The 17,455-nt window shown below is 37.4% G+C and overlaps 1 protein-coding gene and 1 long non-coding RNA gene across 2 annotated transcripts; one reads left to right on the top strand and one right to left on the bottom strand.

Annotated features, from left to right (window-relative positions):
• Positions 1-10,922: 10,922 nt before the first annotated feature.
• Positions 10,923-14,005, top strand: LOC147855632 (transcription factor TGA2.2-like). Its single transcript, XM_087330245.1, has 8 exons — positions 10,923-11,058; positions 11,572-11,649; positions 11,853-11,912; positions 12,018-12,095; positions 12,336-12,393; positions 12,492-12,763; positions 13,137-13,373; positions 13,584-14,005. The coding sequence occupies exons 1-8, from the start codon at positions 10,960-10,962 to the stop codon at positions 13,728-13,730; spliced, it is 1,029 nt and encodes a 342-aa protein (XP_087186371.1). The 5' UTR covers positions 10,923-10,959; the 3' UTR covers positions 13,731-14,005.
• On the bottom strand, positions 13,648-14,177 carry LOC147855631 (uncharacterized). Its single transcript, XR_015530801.1, has 2 exons — positions 14,127-14,177; positions 13,648-14,065 (listed from the first exon to the last, which is right to left on the bottom strand). It is a non-coding gene; the product is annotated as an uncharacterized LOC147855631 (long non-coding RNA).
• Between the last annotated feature and the right edge of the window lie 3,278 nt (positions 14,178-17,455).

Here is a 17,455-nt window from a genome sequence, read left to right as displayed (position 1 = left end):
GATTTTTAAATGGTTTCAGTTCGGTTTGGTTCTATAACTCGAGTTTATTGGTTTAAATGCTTTGGTTTTATTGGCTTTTGGTTAACATTTTTTGCCTTAATAGTTTATTAATTTAATGATTTTTTATTGATTTAACTTAAATGTTTATTTAATTTAATTAAAGTTTATTTTATTGATTTAATACATTTAACTTAAATGTATTTTTGTTTATTTAGATTTTTAATTAGTTTGACTTAAATAATTAGGTTAAATTTTTTTTGTTAAATGGTTCAGTTTGGTTTCCATTTTTCCCTAGACGCTTTTGGTTTAAATGGTTTGGTTTACCTTTTCTTAAATGGTTTGGTTTAAATAGCTTAAGAGTTCAAAAATGGTTTGGTTTGGTTTTTGTTTTATATAAATGGTTTATTCGGTTTGGTTCAGTTTCAAAGCAAAGAAACTGAACCGAACCGAACCATGGCCATTACTATCTACAAGTAGAGAAATGTTGGGAAAAAATTATCAGCATCAAGATGTTATGGATATAGAATTCAACTAAAACATTAGTAAGAAGCATTGGAAGGCGGAATTCACCAAAGAATGTGTAATTTTGGTCTCCCATACTAGATCTAGTATAATGCTAAGTCATAGTTTATGGCCGCACATGAATTTAGACACCATAGTCATTGAATAATAACGAAAGGGGGTTAATGCCCCTGCTAAAAAGCAAGAGGTTGCATGCAAAAGAAAAAGTACATGTACACATTAGAGCTCAAAAGAAAACTCATGTGTGTGAAGCTTATGATAACCAATTTACAAAAGCAATCAATCATAAACTTGCCACTCTCCACGTGTATGTGTTTAATGTTGGCTATGCTTGATTATATGAGGTTGTACATTAATGTCTAAACTTGTTTGCGTGAATGTATGTGTGTATGTGTGTGTGTGCACCATTGTATCTGCGAGATTGGTGTATGTATGTGTATGTGCTTGTGAACATAAAATAAAAGCTGAATGATATTTAGGATTACTTTTAAGAATATTTTGGAAAATTATTTTTTAAGGGTTTTAAGGAAAGTAATGGGGAAGCGTATTAGGAAAGTTGAACGGAAAAGATACTTAGGAAATAAAGGGGAATTGATATAAAGGGGAAGGGTATTTAGGAAAATGAAAGGGAGATCCCTGCAATTGCCTTTGTTAAGTACTTCTCTATGATAGTTGTGTCTGCTCAGGTGATCTCACTAAACGCATGACATCTTTGTGTGGGTATAGTTTTCTCTCTACATTGAGATTGTAGCTCGTTGTTTGGACCACCATATACCCTATTGATAAGAGTCAGTCAAAAGTGGTCGTCAATTACTTTGAGCCATTAATCTTGCAAACTCTCACTCACCTCTCTCACATAGATAACTTGAACAAAAAGTTAACTATTGCCTTATTAATGCTTATGCATTAGTCGTATTAAGGTGAGTAAACAAACGCTAATAGAAACAGGCTAGCCACACTTTGATTATCAGGTCACGAATAAGAAAGAAAAGAAAGAAGACCAAATTGGGCCCATGAGACAATTGATTACAATAATGGGATGAATACCTAATCATCAAAAGAAAAAAAGAATAAAAAACATAAATAAAATAGTTTTAGCGTGGTACAAAATGTTATGGGGTATAACATGTTCTATTAAGGAAATGGCCGTGTTACGACTAGTGTCATTTCCATCCACGTCTCTCAAAAAGGAGAGAGAGGTTGAAGGGTTTTGATGCAAGTGTATCTCATGGTCTCAATGCAACTGGTAACCCCACCATAACTTTTAGGCGAGGTAACCCATGTTCTCTAATCTTCTTAATGTAAGTGTATCTCATGGTCTCAATGCAACTGGCTTCTCCATGATGAGTGACTTTGAATCCTAGTGTCTAAGGGCCTTTGGTCGCTCTTTGGTTTTCTACTTAAGTGAGAGAGAGGCCAAGTGTTGCACGTGTGTCCACGTTTATCATCCCCCCTCGTCCGTAAAGGAACCAAGTGGTTGCATGTTGGTGAATGTTAGTGAAGGAGAGACCGAGTGGTGCACGTGTGTCCATGTTTATCGCCCTCCCTTGTCCCTAAATTAATCAAGTGGTTTGGTGTTGGTGAATGTTAGAAAGGTTATGGTTAACATTTTGTAGCTTATTCTCTCTATGCCATTTTAGCTCTAAGATATACCTACTTAATGTCTTTATGTCCAAGGTATCCAATAATTAGGAGAGAGTGGGAGAGGGTGAAAGTATCTCTTGGTATCTTTCACATATTTCGACATAAGCTGGACATTTACATGTAAAATGGTACTCATCCCCTACCTCTATATGACATAATCTGCATATCCTTTCCTCTTTGGGAACTCCATTAGCACAATTAGTTTCAATCTCAAGTTTGTAGAATGATATTCTAAGTTGTCCAATGGCAACCCTTAGTGCATTTGGGAAGAACATATATAAATATTTTGGTCATATAATAAAACCTAACTTAGAGAAATTCATGAAGTGTTCCTTAGAGTGGCTCTAGTGGGTTGATCCATTTATGTCGAGTATAATTTCTCATATGTCTTAGCATGTCACTTTATTACGGTCCTCATGAGAGGTTAAAGTTTTATTGGTCTCTTGGTCATACCTAAGAGGAGGTAGGTTATTAATGTCCATGCCGTTTGTGAAAAGTCAACATACCACAATGTTATACCAAAAGCTAGTATCTCTGAACTCATAAAGTGATCGAGATACCTCAAAAGATGGATAGGATATCCTATATTTTGATTGGCTAAGTATCTTATTAATATAAACTACTACTTAAAAAAGTGTTTTGGCTAGAATAGGGGGGTAAACGAAACTTTACTTTAAAGATTTCATGTGGTAATGTTGATTTCCTTTGAATTTGATGTGTTAGCATTGTGACCAATGGTCTGTCTAATTGCAACCACATGAAAGGTGGTAACCCTAGAGCCCAAACAACCGTTACAAATAAGGAAAGGGGTTATTAATGAGTCAAAGATCCACCCCTTTGTTCGTAGCTCTTGGAAGTATGCCTAGGGGCATTGACTCCAAGATATATATATGATGTGACTACCTCAACTTGTTTATTTGAGAGTGTCAAGTGACCTTTAATCCTATGTATGTGAGTTGTGTAGTAAGATTCTATAAAGGCAAGGAAGAATCAAGAGAGGAGAGATGACCTCAAACACATCAAGAGTAGATGTCAAAGAGCTCGTGTGTGAAATGTATTATAGTGTGATGGCTTGGTTGACTTGAGTTGGTGGCATTCAAGATATTGCTCTATTGCTCAAAATATAGGAAGATATGATCGGCATTAAATAGGGCATCGAGCCACTCAAAAGGAGTTAATAATGTGGATAGCTTCATGGCATCCTATTAGATAGTTGATTGTGCTTTCACCTCCTCCATGTGGGAAACATGTGAGCTCTTCGAAGCTCCCCCACTTTGCTAAACCATAACATATTATCATATGCTGCCTATTTCCACATTCAAGCAGATGATGGCCAAAGCTTGTGGCATTTGCACCTTGGTCTTTCGATGTACTATGTGATGCTTATAGCAAAGGGATCAACACTCACCATTTTTAGGTTTTTATCCATCTGAAAGATTATGCTCTATTGTGATTGGGTTGTTGCATTGAAATCTCCTACAAGGAAGACTTCCCCTTGAGAAGAGTATGAGATCATCTCATCCAATAAAGGTTTGTATCATTACCAATGCATAATGTTCCTCATTTGAAGTAATCATTATCACATGGGGCTGTATTGGCCCATAATGACGTGTCTGGAGATGCAGGATGTCATGAGAACCCTTATTGGTTTTGTGATGAGCGGATATGATATCATATTTGTTAAGAATTCTCTTACTAATCAACCGATCAAATTAAAGTAAGGTAAATAAATTAGATGGAGGAACTTGATCCTCCTAGTCATCCCCCCATTATGATCACGACATAGCCAACATATTGTCAAGAATAGTTAGCGTAGAGTAGAAAGGAGGTCCAATGGAATGTGGTATGATTCTAGTACTAATCAATAGACCAAAAGAAGAAGAAGAAAGGTGAATAGATTGGATAAAAGAACTTATTCCTCTTACCACCCTTGAACTACGATTAAAAGATAGCCAACCATCTCATACCGATGAATACCAGGATGACTAGTACTTTGGAATAGATAACACACATATAGTGTTTTATGAGGTAGCTAAACCTCATATTTATATTTCACCCTTCACCCATTGAATAGATGCACTTTTCTTAAAGACTCTATTCATTGGTTAACACGATCATGATAGTGCATGCACTTGCCTGTCCTTCTATCCAATCACATTAGTCTCTTTCTAACATTAGTGACCATACTCTTCACTTATGTTTTGTAAATATTTGTGACCTACCCTCACCTATGTTATGTGTGCATAAGAGAATGAGACATGACATGTCAACATAAAACAAATTGTACTTGTGATTCTATAACTAGTGATGCTCACCTTCATTGAGATCAAGATGAACAACCATATTTACACATGTTCATGAGCATTGTATGTACATGCATGCACCAAAAGTTTCTAGAACTTTCATAAGATTTCTACAACACATGCTTGGGAAGTTTCTAGAGCATGCATTGTAGAAATTTTCTATCCCAACAAGAGTCGGGGTCTTGTTGATTGGACAACACCCAAATAAGGAAACATTATCGTAATTTGAGGGAAATTTATCCACAAACAATGGGGGAGGAAAAAATCATAAAAAATTAAAACCCTTGAGCCTTTGACTTGAATCCATGAGTTGAAGGTTGAGAGCATTTCACTTGAATCCATGAGTCGAAGGTAGAGCCTTCAACTTCTACCTCGAGTCAAAGGAGGAGACTTTGATGATTCTTCCTATTAATCAATGTTGCGTGGTCCTTCTCATCATCATATGTAGACATCAACATCCCATACCTTTTGTTGTCGGTTGTTGTTTGTAGCCACCGTTGACCTCGACATTGCATCTGCACTTGTTGTGGCCAATTGCCACCACCATTCACTGACCATCATCCGTCGCCACCTCCTCTCTCTCACAACTCTCTCCTCCTCTTTGTCGCTCTACCTTTTTTCCCTTTTAAATTTCCTCCTAAATTGTTTTTGTTTTTTGTTTTATCCCCCCTCTTACTCTTTCTTTTTCCCCTTTCAAAATAATCTATTAGCTTCTACCCATGACTTTAAAAGGGAGAGAACTTAAATTTCCCATATACCCCTCATACACTCCAATCCTATTAAACCTTTATACATTGCACCATTATAAAACATAAAACGTTAACACATAATCATACATTTCTTTATACACACTAATCCACACATACACTACACATATTTAAACATTTACACAACCTTATTTATACCTACACGTTAATATAAACTTTCGCCCACACAACTACCCTACACTTTGGCACCTACATGACAATTTATATAAACACAATTGATGAGTATACATAAACCTTACAAATCTAGACATAAACAATCATTCGATGGAACATAGGCAACCCATGCTCTTCGGTTAAAGTTCTTGGTGGATCTGCTCATGCTTCACATGCACGCACATTACTTCTACACAATGGATGTACGATTAAACTCATATTTCTCTCTATTGGCAAATATTCTATGGTCTCGAAGCTTGGCAATTACCAACCAAACTTGTCGAGTGTGCTCTTCAATGCTAGTTGAGAAGATTAGAATGTTGTAAAGGTACATAACAACAAAATGATCCAGATACTCCGAAATATGTCACTCATAATATGTTGATAAATTGCCGCAATGTTGGTGAGGCCGATTGGCATTACCTTGTATTCAAAATATTCATATATATCATTTTCCATTTATCACGGGGCTTGATACGCGCTATCATGAGAGCCTTACGACAATTGAATGTCAGTGTGATGCAATAAGATAAAACATATGTTCCTGTTGGTCGGAACCTATTCGAAGGACTAAAGGGGTAGTCTCATTCATAATTGCACCCAATGAAAGCATTCACCCATCAATGGTTTCAACTGATATTGGTTTCAACATTTGGAAAACTAGATTTTTATGTTTTCATGTGAAAGCGATGTCAACGAAACAAGTTGTTGTTCTAGAATCTAGTACGGCTAGTGGATTTACGAGGTAGATTCAAAACAAATACCTACCTTGAATGAAAAATCTCCAGATGATTTAGACGAATGGTAGGAGCACAGTAAAGCTGGATACCAAGAGTTGTGCGATTGTGTGGCTCCCACTGTAGCTAGACATTATCATTTTCCCATTGATGGGAGCTTTGAATTGTGTTTGTTTAATATATTTGTCATTAGGGAGCCTTCTTTGGGCATTGGCGATTAAGATGGTTGGATTCATATTGACATTGTGCATCAGTAAGAGGCTTGAATTGACTTTGATTGATCTCCATCAAGAAGATGGCGAGCTCGAAGAGGCAAGTGAGATTAACATTTTGAGAATTGTACCTTATTCTATCTATGTTATTTTAGCTCTAAGATACACCTACCTAGTGTCTTTATATTTGGGGTGTCTAATAGTTTGGAGAGGGTGGGAAAGGGTCCTAGTATGTCTTCGTATTTTGCCCTTATGTCAACATAAGATGGACACTTGCATGTAAAGTGATACTCATCCTCTATCTCTATGTGGCATAATCTACATATCGTTTCCTCTCTAGGGACTCCATTAACACGACCATTTTCAATCTCAAGTTGGTGAGATGATAGTCGAAGTTGTCCAATGGCAACCCTTAGTGCATTGGGTAAGAATGTATTTAGGTATTTTTGTAGTATAATAAAACCTAACTTAGAGAAGTGCATAAAGTGTTCCTTATAGTACAACATTTTAGATGGGCGTGGCTCTTGTGGGTTGATTCATTTATATCGAATGTAAATTTGTCATATATCTTGGCGTATTACTTTATTATGGTCCTCATGAGAGATTAAAGTTTTATTGGTCTTGTTAGGCCGTTTGCAAAAGGCCAACTTACCACAATGTTATGCCAAAAGCTAGTATGACCAGACTCATAGAGTAATCGAGATGCTTCAAAAGCTTGAAGACATATCCTATCTTGTGATTGGCTATGTATCCTATCAATAAAAACTAGTAGTTGAAAAAGTGATTCTACTAGCTTAGATGGTAAAGAGAACTTTGCTCTAATGATGTCATGTGGCACTGTTGATTGGCTTTGGAGTTTACGTGATAGCATCATCACCAATGATCTCTCTAATTGTGTCCACATGAAAGGTGGTGGCGTTGGAGCCCAAACCTTTGTTGTATACATGAGGGAAGGGGTCAATAATGAATCAAAGAGCCACCCAATTAGTTCGTGGCTTTTGAAAGAATGCATATGGCACAAACTTGACAAAAATTATCAGAATGACGTTGGTGTAATAGTCCAATAATAAGGTGCATCTGATTGATAAACTCTTGATAGAGTGTTCTTGTGTCATCGAATTTGTCCAGTAGACTGACCTAAGGTTCTAGAACATTAGGTGTTGGAAAAACCGTCGATGAATTTTCTTGAAGTTTTCGCAATGATTCCCAAAGGCTGTCATTTTCAATTTGGAGTTGTTGCACTGTTGTCATCGTCTGGTGTAGGTTATCAGTGGAGCCATAAATTTTGAGGCTTAGAAACGAGAAGTTGAACAATCTAACACCAATGGATAGAGCGTACCAGTAACGAGACAAGGAATGTGAGACTAGAGAGAAGATATTGAGAGAGGAAGAATGAAATGTGCTTGTGATTCCATAAATACTGTTATTCGCCTTGGTTGGGATCAAGATGAACAATTGTATTTATACATGTTCCTAAGCATTGGATGTGAATGCATGCTCGAGAAGATTCTAGAACTTTCTAGAGATTTTTAGAATGATAAAACTCTAAACGTACAACTATCTTATTATAAAAGTATATTGTCATAATTACACAATATGTGAAAATGCATTGGCTATGACCCTTGGTTATGATATGGAATGTTGGAGGATTGATTCTTGCTTGTGACACATACCACTAATGTCACATATTGATGGATATTAGAATGAGTGGTACCTTGAAAGGGGTAATATGGTTGTCACGACAAAAGCCCAACTTACACCACTAGTGTCTCAAGACTTTAGCTTTCCAATGTGATGTGTTTTATGAGGGTAGCTAGGTATGATATGTATATATCTTCTCGTGTCCCTTGAACAATTGTGCTTCTTTTAAAAGACTCTCAATCTAGGGGTTATCAAGAGCATGATAGTGCATGCACTGATCATTCCCTCTATCCAATCACATCACTCCCTTCCTAGTATTTAGCTATGGGCCTTGGTTCCAAACAAAATCATTAAGCCATGGTTTAACGGTTTATAGGTTTGAAAACAATTTAATAGTTTGGTTTGGTTTCAGTTAAGACTGAATGGTTCAGTCTCAATTTGGTTTGATTCTGAAACCAAGGTTTATCAATTTTAATGGCTCGATTTTAATGGTTTATGGGTTTTTACTTAATTTTTTTAAACTAATTTAACTTAAATGTTTTTATGTTTATTTCTTAGTGAAATAAATGGTTGGTTCAAATAGTTTGGTGTCACCTTTCCTTTAACGGTTTGGTTTAAGTGTCTTGGGTTTAAACATTTTGGTTTAAATTCCGAACATTTGATTCCAATAAGCGCAATGGTTGTTGTGAAGAAGGTAAGTGTATCCACGTTTATGCCTACATCAAACACATAATAAGCTAGAGTAGTAAATCCAAGAACTCGATAGTGCTCACGGACATACTTTTTGAATTCAATCACGACATAATTTGAAGCATCACATGAGGGCGACGTATGCTAAGCTCACATGCGATAATAAAGTTAAATGTTGTATGAATTGAAATTTTCAAACTTTTTGTTGCGATTACGTATAGCTTATTTCAAACCTATCTCCTTCTCTTTAAATGGTTTCTAACAACAAATTCGTCGTTTTCTTTGCAAGAAAAAGGCATTGCATCACATTGTGCTTTGGATGTAATATCTTGTTTGCTTTCATGAATAGAAAGAATCTATAGTGGGGCTTTCCTATGACATTATCTATTCTAATCCAATGTAAGTTTGGACATGGTTTGAATTCCAACCACAATCGTGAATCACCAAACCGAGTTACCTTTACTGGGCTCAAGCGAGTCAAGAATTGATAGAGAGAACCACAAGCGTGAATCACCAAACCGAGTTACCTTTACTGGGCTCAAGCGAGTCAAGAATTGCTAGAGAGAACCACAAGCGTGAATCACCAAACCGAGTTACCTTTACTGGGCTCAAGCGAGTCAAGAATTGCTAGAGAGAACCACAAGCGTGAATCACCAAACCGAGTTACCTTTACTGGGATCAAGTGAGTCAAGAATTGCGAGGGAGAATTCAAACTGGGAGTGACGTCTAAGAACAAGTCTATGTTTCTTGATAAGGAAACTAACACTTTAGGGGGCTTCCAAGTGATGCCATCATTTCGACTTGACAGAAGCTCAACCTAATGGGCGAATGCATCACGCGAGCGCATCATTGGTAAAGAAAGGATGGGTCTACGACGGGGTGGGTCTTCCGATCAACGTCACATGTTTGAATGTGGCACGACCACCGAACCATGAGAAGGAGTATGAATCCATTCCGATCGTTAGAGTAAGACAACGATGACCGGAACTTTTTTCGAGACATCGGGGCGTATATGTATATGTACATATACATATGCATAACAATATATGTAGATGTATCAGTATGTGTGCATGTATTTGTATGTATCCTGTATGTATCCGTATCTATATGTGTACATGTATTTGAATGTATCCTGTATGTATCCTTATTTTTATGTGTACATGTATCTATATGTAGATGTAGATGCATATGTATAGATAGATGTATATGTATATGTATATGTATAGGTAGATGTATATATGTATAAGTAGATGTATATGTATGTGTAGATGTATATGTATATGTATATGTATATGTATATGTACATATATGGATGCTTCATAGCTTTAGAATCATTAAACCATAACTTTAGAACCATTAAACCATAGCTTTAGAACCATTAAACCATTGATGAAGATTATGTTCTCATGGTCAGAGGAGGAGGAGCAGAGATGATACAAAAAGAAAAGAAAGATAAGCTTCTCATGATTTACAGAAAAAGCAAAAGAATCCTTTGTTTTTTTTCTTTTTTTTTCTGTTTTTTTTTCCCCCAAAATTTCTAGATCTTATCTGAGCTGCCATCGTCATCGTCATCGTCTTCGTCATCGTCTATAATCTTTCTTTCTTTCTTTTGTCTTTCCTGCTTTATATGCTTTGCTATCTGTCTTTGACTTCTCTGCTTTCTGTATTCATTTGAGCACGAGAAGAACATTTCTGTTGAGCTTAGAAGAGTTTGCCTTGGCTTTGTATACGCAAGCCTTACCGAATCGCATCCTTTTTTAACCTCTCATCATCATACATCACAGGTACCTACTAAATTATTCCTTTGTTCAGGATCCCCCCCCGCCACGACTTCTAATCCTGCTTAATCCACTCTATATACCCTCTCTTCCTACTTCAATTCTCTTCTTAGCTATAAGTAAGATTTCTTTCTTCTTGTGGGCAATTTGCTTTCAGTCTAATTTCGTGTCTAATTCCGATCTGTCTTTTTGCTTTGTGGGCGATCCTTCCTGTCGTCTGATTTCATGTATATTCAAGTCTTTTGGCTTTGTGGGCGATCCTTCCTGTCGTCTAATTTCATGTATATTCAAGTCTTTTTGCTTTGTGGGCATTTCGCCTCTATCCAAAAATTCCATGTATGTTCAAGTGTTTTTTTCTTTTCGCTTGTAATCTATTTTGTTTTAGTCCTAAGTCTCAGTATTCTGCATGTTTTAGCTACTTATCTTGTTCACAAACATTGATATGCTCTCTTGACACGATTTTGGTTTTATGCAGAGGTTGATTCAGCTGAAATTAAGTAGCAACTAAGCTAATGGGTGCTTTTAAGCCTCCTAATAATCACCATGTCACATGGACCGACAACAATTCTCAACCTGAAACTTCCGGAAGTATGGAAGAACAAAATGACAGGGTATGAATCAAATTACAGATATAAAGACATACATATACTTGTGTATAATACATATTCTGACATGTGTATGCATACTTTGCGGATTTATTGATACATATATACACATGTGTTCATGTATGTTAAACAAAAGAATGATTTTACTCTGAGCTTTGGATATTTTCCCATTAGAATCCCGTGAGAATTTGTGAATTGGAACCTAATATTATGAGCTTCTCGGGCATCCAGGAGCTCATAATCATGAACTTTGTTGGAAAACATGAGAGAATATGGTCTCTTTTCTTCATGGTGTTTTCTCTTAAATCTTCTTGGTGCATCATGTGTTGGATCTTGGATCATTCACTATTGAGATTTAGTATATGGCAAATATGAGCAAACCATTGTCTGATTCCCTTTTATAAAACAAAATAACTGATATATGTTTTGCCTTTTTGGTACAAAAAAGTGATATGTGTTAAGTCTCTCCTCTCTTTTTCCAATAACTTTGAAAGGATTGTGTTTGGTTAATATGTACAGTTTGAAAATGGAAATAGTGGAGAGATATCAAAGTCTTCTGATCAATATGACCGAGGATTAAAGGTCACCGACTCTAAGGTAAGACATTCACAAACATTCAAGTCTGTATAAAAAAATGATGTAGCATTTATAGGGTCTTCTGTATGGCAGCAAATACCATATGTACTTGAATGTTGCTCTGTATTTGAAGAGAAACTATAATATTGTAATCTGATGTTGTCCAATATCTATATTAAGTCATTAATTCATTTTCATCTCTTGATATTGTGTTATTATTGTAGGTGCTTCGACGGCTTGCACAAAATCGTGAAGCTGCTCGCAAGAGTCGTCTTCGAAAGAAGGTGTGAATTTCTATTACGAAATAAGAAGTTTCATTCATTTCAATATAATATTCCTAATGCTAATTCCTGATATACGTATGCATATTTTTTAAAACAAATCCATAGGCATATGTGCAACAATTGGAGTCAAGCCGACTCGAGCTTAACAAACTTGAGCAAGAACTAGAACGGGCACGGCAGCAGGTAAACATTTATAATGAACAAATTAATCTTTATTTTTATAGAGAATCGTACAATATGATAACAAGGGATGCCACACATATTTATTGTCTATAGTGATGATTGCCAGGCTAGGGTTTACATTGTATGGCATTTGTTGATTTCACCCTTCCAGACTATAGTTGTTGCCTCTAGGGCTAGAAGTGAATATGATATCATCATGCCAGCAAATACTTAGCAATTTTCTTTATATTACTCTTGCAGGGGATGTATGTAAGTGGACATTTGATAAGTGGAGATTCTACCAAGCCTGTTAATTCAGGTATATAACTATGAAACATCTATAGATGTGGGGATTTGGTGACCAATGTATTTGTTCTTTCCAGAGAAACTAATTAAGTACATTCATGGAACGTATAGGCACTGCAGCCTTCAATATGGATTATGCTCGATGGGTGGAAGAGCAAAACAGGCAGATCTCAGAGCTAAGGTCAGCATTGGCAAACCCTGTGACCGAGAACGACTTAAAAATGCTAGTGGAAAATGGCTTGGCACATTACGATGAACTTTTCCGAATTAAAGGGATCGCAGTGAAGGCAGATGTTTTCCATATTATTTCCGGAATGTGGAGAACTCATGCAGAGCGATGCTTTATGTGGATGGGTGGTTTTCGTCCCTCTGAGCTCCTCAAGGTCTCTCTCTCTCTCTCTCACACACACACCTTCATGGCACTACCTTATAAGAGAATTTATAGAGAAAGAAATTTATGAGATTTGGCTGGTTTTTTATTTATGCAAAATACTAGGGGGTTATTTTCTGAATTTCTTAAAAAGAGAGGGTTATCCTAATGAATTTCTCTTTATAAAGAATTCATAAGATAATTTATAGAGAAAGAAATTGATGAGATTTGGCTACTTTGGGATTTATGCAAAATACTAGGGGGTTATTTTCTGAATTTCTTAAAAAGAGAGGGTTATCTTAATGAATTTCTCTTTTTATAAATTTAACTTAGATGTAATGATTTTTGCTAAAGCACACTTCTAAATCATGTTTTTCTATGTTCAGATATTTATTCCTCAACTTGAACCTCTTACCGACCCGCAACTAGTATCACTATGCAACTTACAACAATCATCGCAACAAGCCGAAGATGCTCTATCACAAGGCATGGAAGCCCTCCAACAAAACCTTGCAGACACATTAGCAGGGGGGGCTTTGGGCAATGCAAATGTGGCTAATTACATGGGGCAAATGTCTGTGGCCATGGGGAAACTCTCGACCCTCGAGAACTTTGTTCGCCAGGTGAGTGTTATACTTAGCGAAAAATGAGCGTTTTGACTATATAGATCTAAGAAGAGCTTTGGACACTGTATGACAATGCCATCGACTCCTCTAAGTAAAACCAAATGAGGACATGCATCATGTCAGCTCCATACTGCATGAAAATGTTACTCTTTCGGTCTTTATATGGCTGATAACAAAATGTATTTAATCTATTTGTTTTTTTTATAGGCGGACAATCTTCGGCAACAATCGTTACAACAAATGCATCGGGTTCTCACGACTCACCAGGCAGCAAGGGGATTACTTGCAATGGGAGATTACTATTCGCGATTGCGTGCACTAAGCTCTCTTTGGGTAGCGAGACCCCATGATTAAAATGTATAATGCCCCCCCTAACTATGAGAAAATTTGGTCCTCCTTCCTAATAGCATCTATCACAATGATGGATAACTCAGCCATGGATGTACACTAAATCAGCTCTCTTTGGCCCTCGTGTGCAGTTCCCTCTGTATAAGATCCCACATACCTTCATTTATTGGTGACAAATGTACATGTATGGAGCTCGTAGGGACATTAATAGGTATAATCCAGTTAATGTATTAATGTAACCAAGTTGTACTCAAATGTATTACCTATTGCAATTTACTTGACCTCTCTCATGCACAAGCATCTAATACATTGAACATGAATAAGCATGGCATTTGTCCCCTCTAAACTTACATCTGTCCAACAATTATCTAGACAAACTAATTGGAATTATATGTATAAAACCGCCAAACTATTCTCCAAAAAACATAAAGTGATATCACCAAGAAATGCGCATGTTATGTATATATATATATATATATATATATATATATATATATATAGAGAGAGAGAGAGAGAGAGAGAGAGAGAGAGAGAGATTAACATCTTTTAAGACCAAATTTTGCCCATGGGATGTGTACCATCAGATATTGCCCTCATGATATCAGTTTGTCAAGGATTCCAACTTAGCCCATTATTATTTGCTATGGTTACTCATCATTTGTTGGTGATAGTATTGTGGCTTGCAACTAATGGTTATATTATGGTCTACCCCTTCCGTTTGAGGGATAATTGGTAGTGTAGGCTTTTTGGAAAAGGATTCTTTCATGTTTCTATAAGCCGCACTTGAGAATCTTGAGAAGTGGATGCTTGTATGAGACCATGTTGCCTTGGCATCCATAGATTGCATATTAATTGGAGGAAGTCTCGCCTCATCTCATGTATTAAGTGGAATTTGGAATGTTTAGGATGGCAAAGATTCATAGTTGGAAAAGGCTCTAAATTTTTACAATTGGGGTATTCGGCAGGAGTGAACGTTATGAATTGGTAGCCTATAAATCCCTAATTCTTCTTATGACAAAACTCCTAGAATTTTCCAATTAGGAAATTGTAATACCATTATGTCTTTTAATCATTAAGTGCATCTTTCAACCCATGTTGAGCATAAAAAAGAAACGTATCCAATCGTGACACGATTCAAAGTCTTTCAATCCATATTGAGTACACCATTTATCCAATCAGGTGTGATGTTGCAATGAAGATGACAACACTCTGTCATGTTTCAACCTCACACCGTCATGACCAAATCTGAGCGAGACCAAATGGACACACCTAGTGACACTACATGCTTGGTACAACTAACGCTCACGAAAGTTAAATGGCTCACCGAAATCCAAGGGACATTCGATACAGGAAACAAAACTTAATGTCGAAAGAAGGCTCCAAGGGCCACCACAAACACAACATTGCCCCTCCTCAAGCTCCAACACCTCTAGAAGATGTTGATTTCCGTGGGCATTTCAAATTATATGAGCAAGGGACCTGCTATATTGCGTGCCATCAACCACAACATACAACAAACCACCATGCATACCTTGCAATAGTATTTTGTAAATACGTATGTGTGTGCTACTCAAGCGGGACCAACGGGGAACTAGACCAAGGAGAAGGTAATGTCGTACATGAGAAGATTCTTTAGAATGCCTTCTAGATCTTCTTATGAGAATCCCCCTTTATACTCGAAGACCGAGGCATGCACTCAAGAGGTGAACGAAGGAGGTGAAGGCGTGAGGTGACCATAAGTAGGCAAATGTAGGAGGCGAATGTATGGAGGCAACTTCTTACTATTCACATCTACATAATTTTGGAGAGCCCCAACTCTAGTTCAGATAACCCATTGTTGAGATATGAAGCTCAACTAGGCTTAGTTTTTTGTCATATGTGTAACTTAGTAGTTACATATATAGAATCTAGTTACTGTGTTGACTTCAAAACCTTAAATAAGCTTTTATATTTGTACTTAAGAATGGATACATTCTAGATCCTCCACTACCAAGTACATTTAATATAAGACTTACATCTTTGTACCTATATTCCCTCACACATGTGCATCCTTGCACATGAGATGTATATATACCTCATGGTGGATATTTTTGTTTTTTTTTTATGCCTTTTAATATAAGCAAGAGTTCCTTTAGCTATACTTGTGTTAATCATCCCCCATCTTGTCTTAGTGTTTATAAGTGTACTTCCTCTCCTTCTCTCATACATCTACACACACTTATATCACATAATCTTCCGCCACTTAATCATAAACGTGATTAGCTACTCACATAATTAGATAATAATTAACCCTTAGTTAATTACCTAATTATTTAACATGGTATCAAAGCGTGTGGTTTAGCATATCCACTAAGCCCACCCGATTCATAGTGAGTGTGTTTGAGACGCCGACGCCAACTCCCACTATCCGCTACCGTAGTGCCGTTGTATAACAAGTGTACGTGATTGAAGAAGGAAAAGTTGAAAGAGAAGACACTATATCAACATGAACACTCAAATGGGTAGCTCGCTCCCTAGTGAAAACCTAGACCGGAGCAATTTCTCATCTTGGAGCTACATCAACGCCAACTACCCAACATGGGAGCAAAGGAGTGAGTCGGGTAATGTATGCTCTGTCACATTCGAGACACCAAGACACCTAAAGAAGTGTGGGAGAACTTGAAGAAAATATTCGCACAAGCTTCAACTCTGGCAAGAATTGAACAACATCCGACAAAAAGACATGCTCGTGTCAGACTACACATGCAAGATCAAGAGCATCTCTGATTCACTTAGCTCCATCAACATAAACATTGAAGAGGATGAGATGGTGAAAGTGTGCTTGGGCAGCCTTACACAACGGTTTGACCCAATAAGGATGACAATCTTAGCGAGGGAGAACCCTCCTTCATTCTTCAACCTTCAATCCATGTTATTGGTCAAAGAGAATCATGTTAGAACTAAGAGCAAGATGTCAGAAGGACATATGTTCTTCTCGAACTCGGAAGGTGATCGAGGATGTACTCGAGGCGGAAGAGGTCGTTTCGGCCAAGGCAGAGGAGGACAGGTTGGTTGGAATCACGAAAGTAACTCAACCCTTCGGCAAGCAAACGGAAATACTCAAGGAACCTTCGGAAGAACGGGTTCACGCTGAACACAGTCAGAAAATTAGGCTCGTTACTTGTAACTACTGTAGTAAGATTAGCCACTGCGAAGAGGAGTGCCGAAAGAAAAGAAGCGAGTCGGCTTCCACAAGTTGGGAAGTCACCAACTACGCCACAAAATCCAAATTGGAAGACTATAGAGGCATGTTTGTTATGAGGCACAAAGCGAACACCATGTCGGCATCCAGTTCGGCCAACACGTCTACACCATGTCGGCCTCAAATCACATGATGTCACACGCAGAGTGGTTCAGTGACTTGCGTACACCCGATCGACCCGGCTACGTGGAGACGAGAGACGACACCACACACACCATTCGGCATATCGGCAATGTTCGTCTCGGCAAGGGCAACAACAACTGCTTCAAGAATGTCTTGCGCGTTCTAACGATAATGAAGAATTTGGTTTCGGTTGGTCAAATCGTGGAGCAAGGCATGCAGGTTCATTTCAACAACAGAGGATACTTTATAGAAAAGAATGTCCGACTCATCGCCAGAGGAAGGTGAGAAGGCCGAATATTTATTCTCGATTTGGACGAGGTATAATCAACCATGTATGCCAAAGGTCTCAAAGTTGAGACGAATATCA

Source organism: Azolla caroliniana, unplaced genomic scaffold, assembly GCF_043228905.1.
Source record: "Azolla caroliniana isolate FFs.n. ecotype wild unplaced genomic scaffold, voAzoCaro1.0.p SCAF_14, whole genome shotgun sequence".
Classification (NCBI taxonomy): Eukaryota; Viridiplantae; Streptophyta; class Polypodiopsida; order Salviniales; family Salviniaceae; genus Azolla; species Azolla caroliniana.
The sequence above is the reverse complement of the archived record's forward strand: the minus strand, read 5'-3'. Positions and strand labels throughout refer to the sequence as shown.

Coding starts and splice junctions, on each gene's coding strand:
- LOC147855632 (XM_087330245.1), top strand. CDS start 10,960: ATGGGTGCTTTTAAGCCTCCTAATAATCACCATGTCACATGGACCGAC. Junction 11,650..11,852: donor TAAAGGTCACCGACTCTAAG/GTAAGACATTCA, acceptor TTATTATTGTAG/GTGCTTCGACGGCTTGCACA. Junction 12,764..13,136: donor GTCCCTCTGAGCTCCTCAAG/GTCTCTCTCTCT, acceptor TTCTATGTTCAG/ATATTTATTCCTCAACTTGA.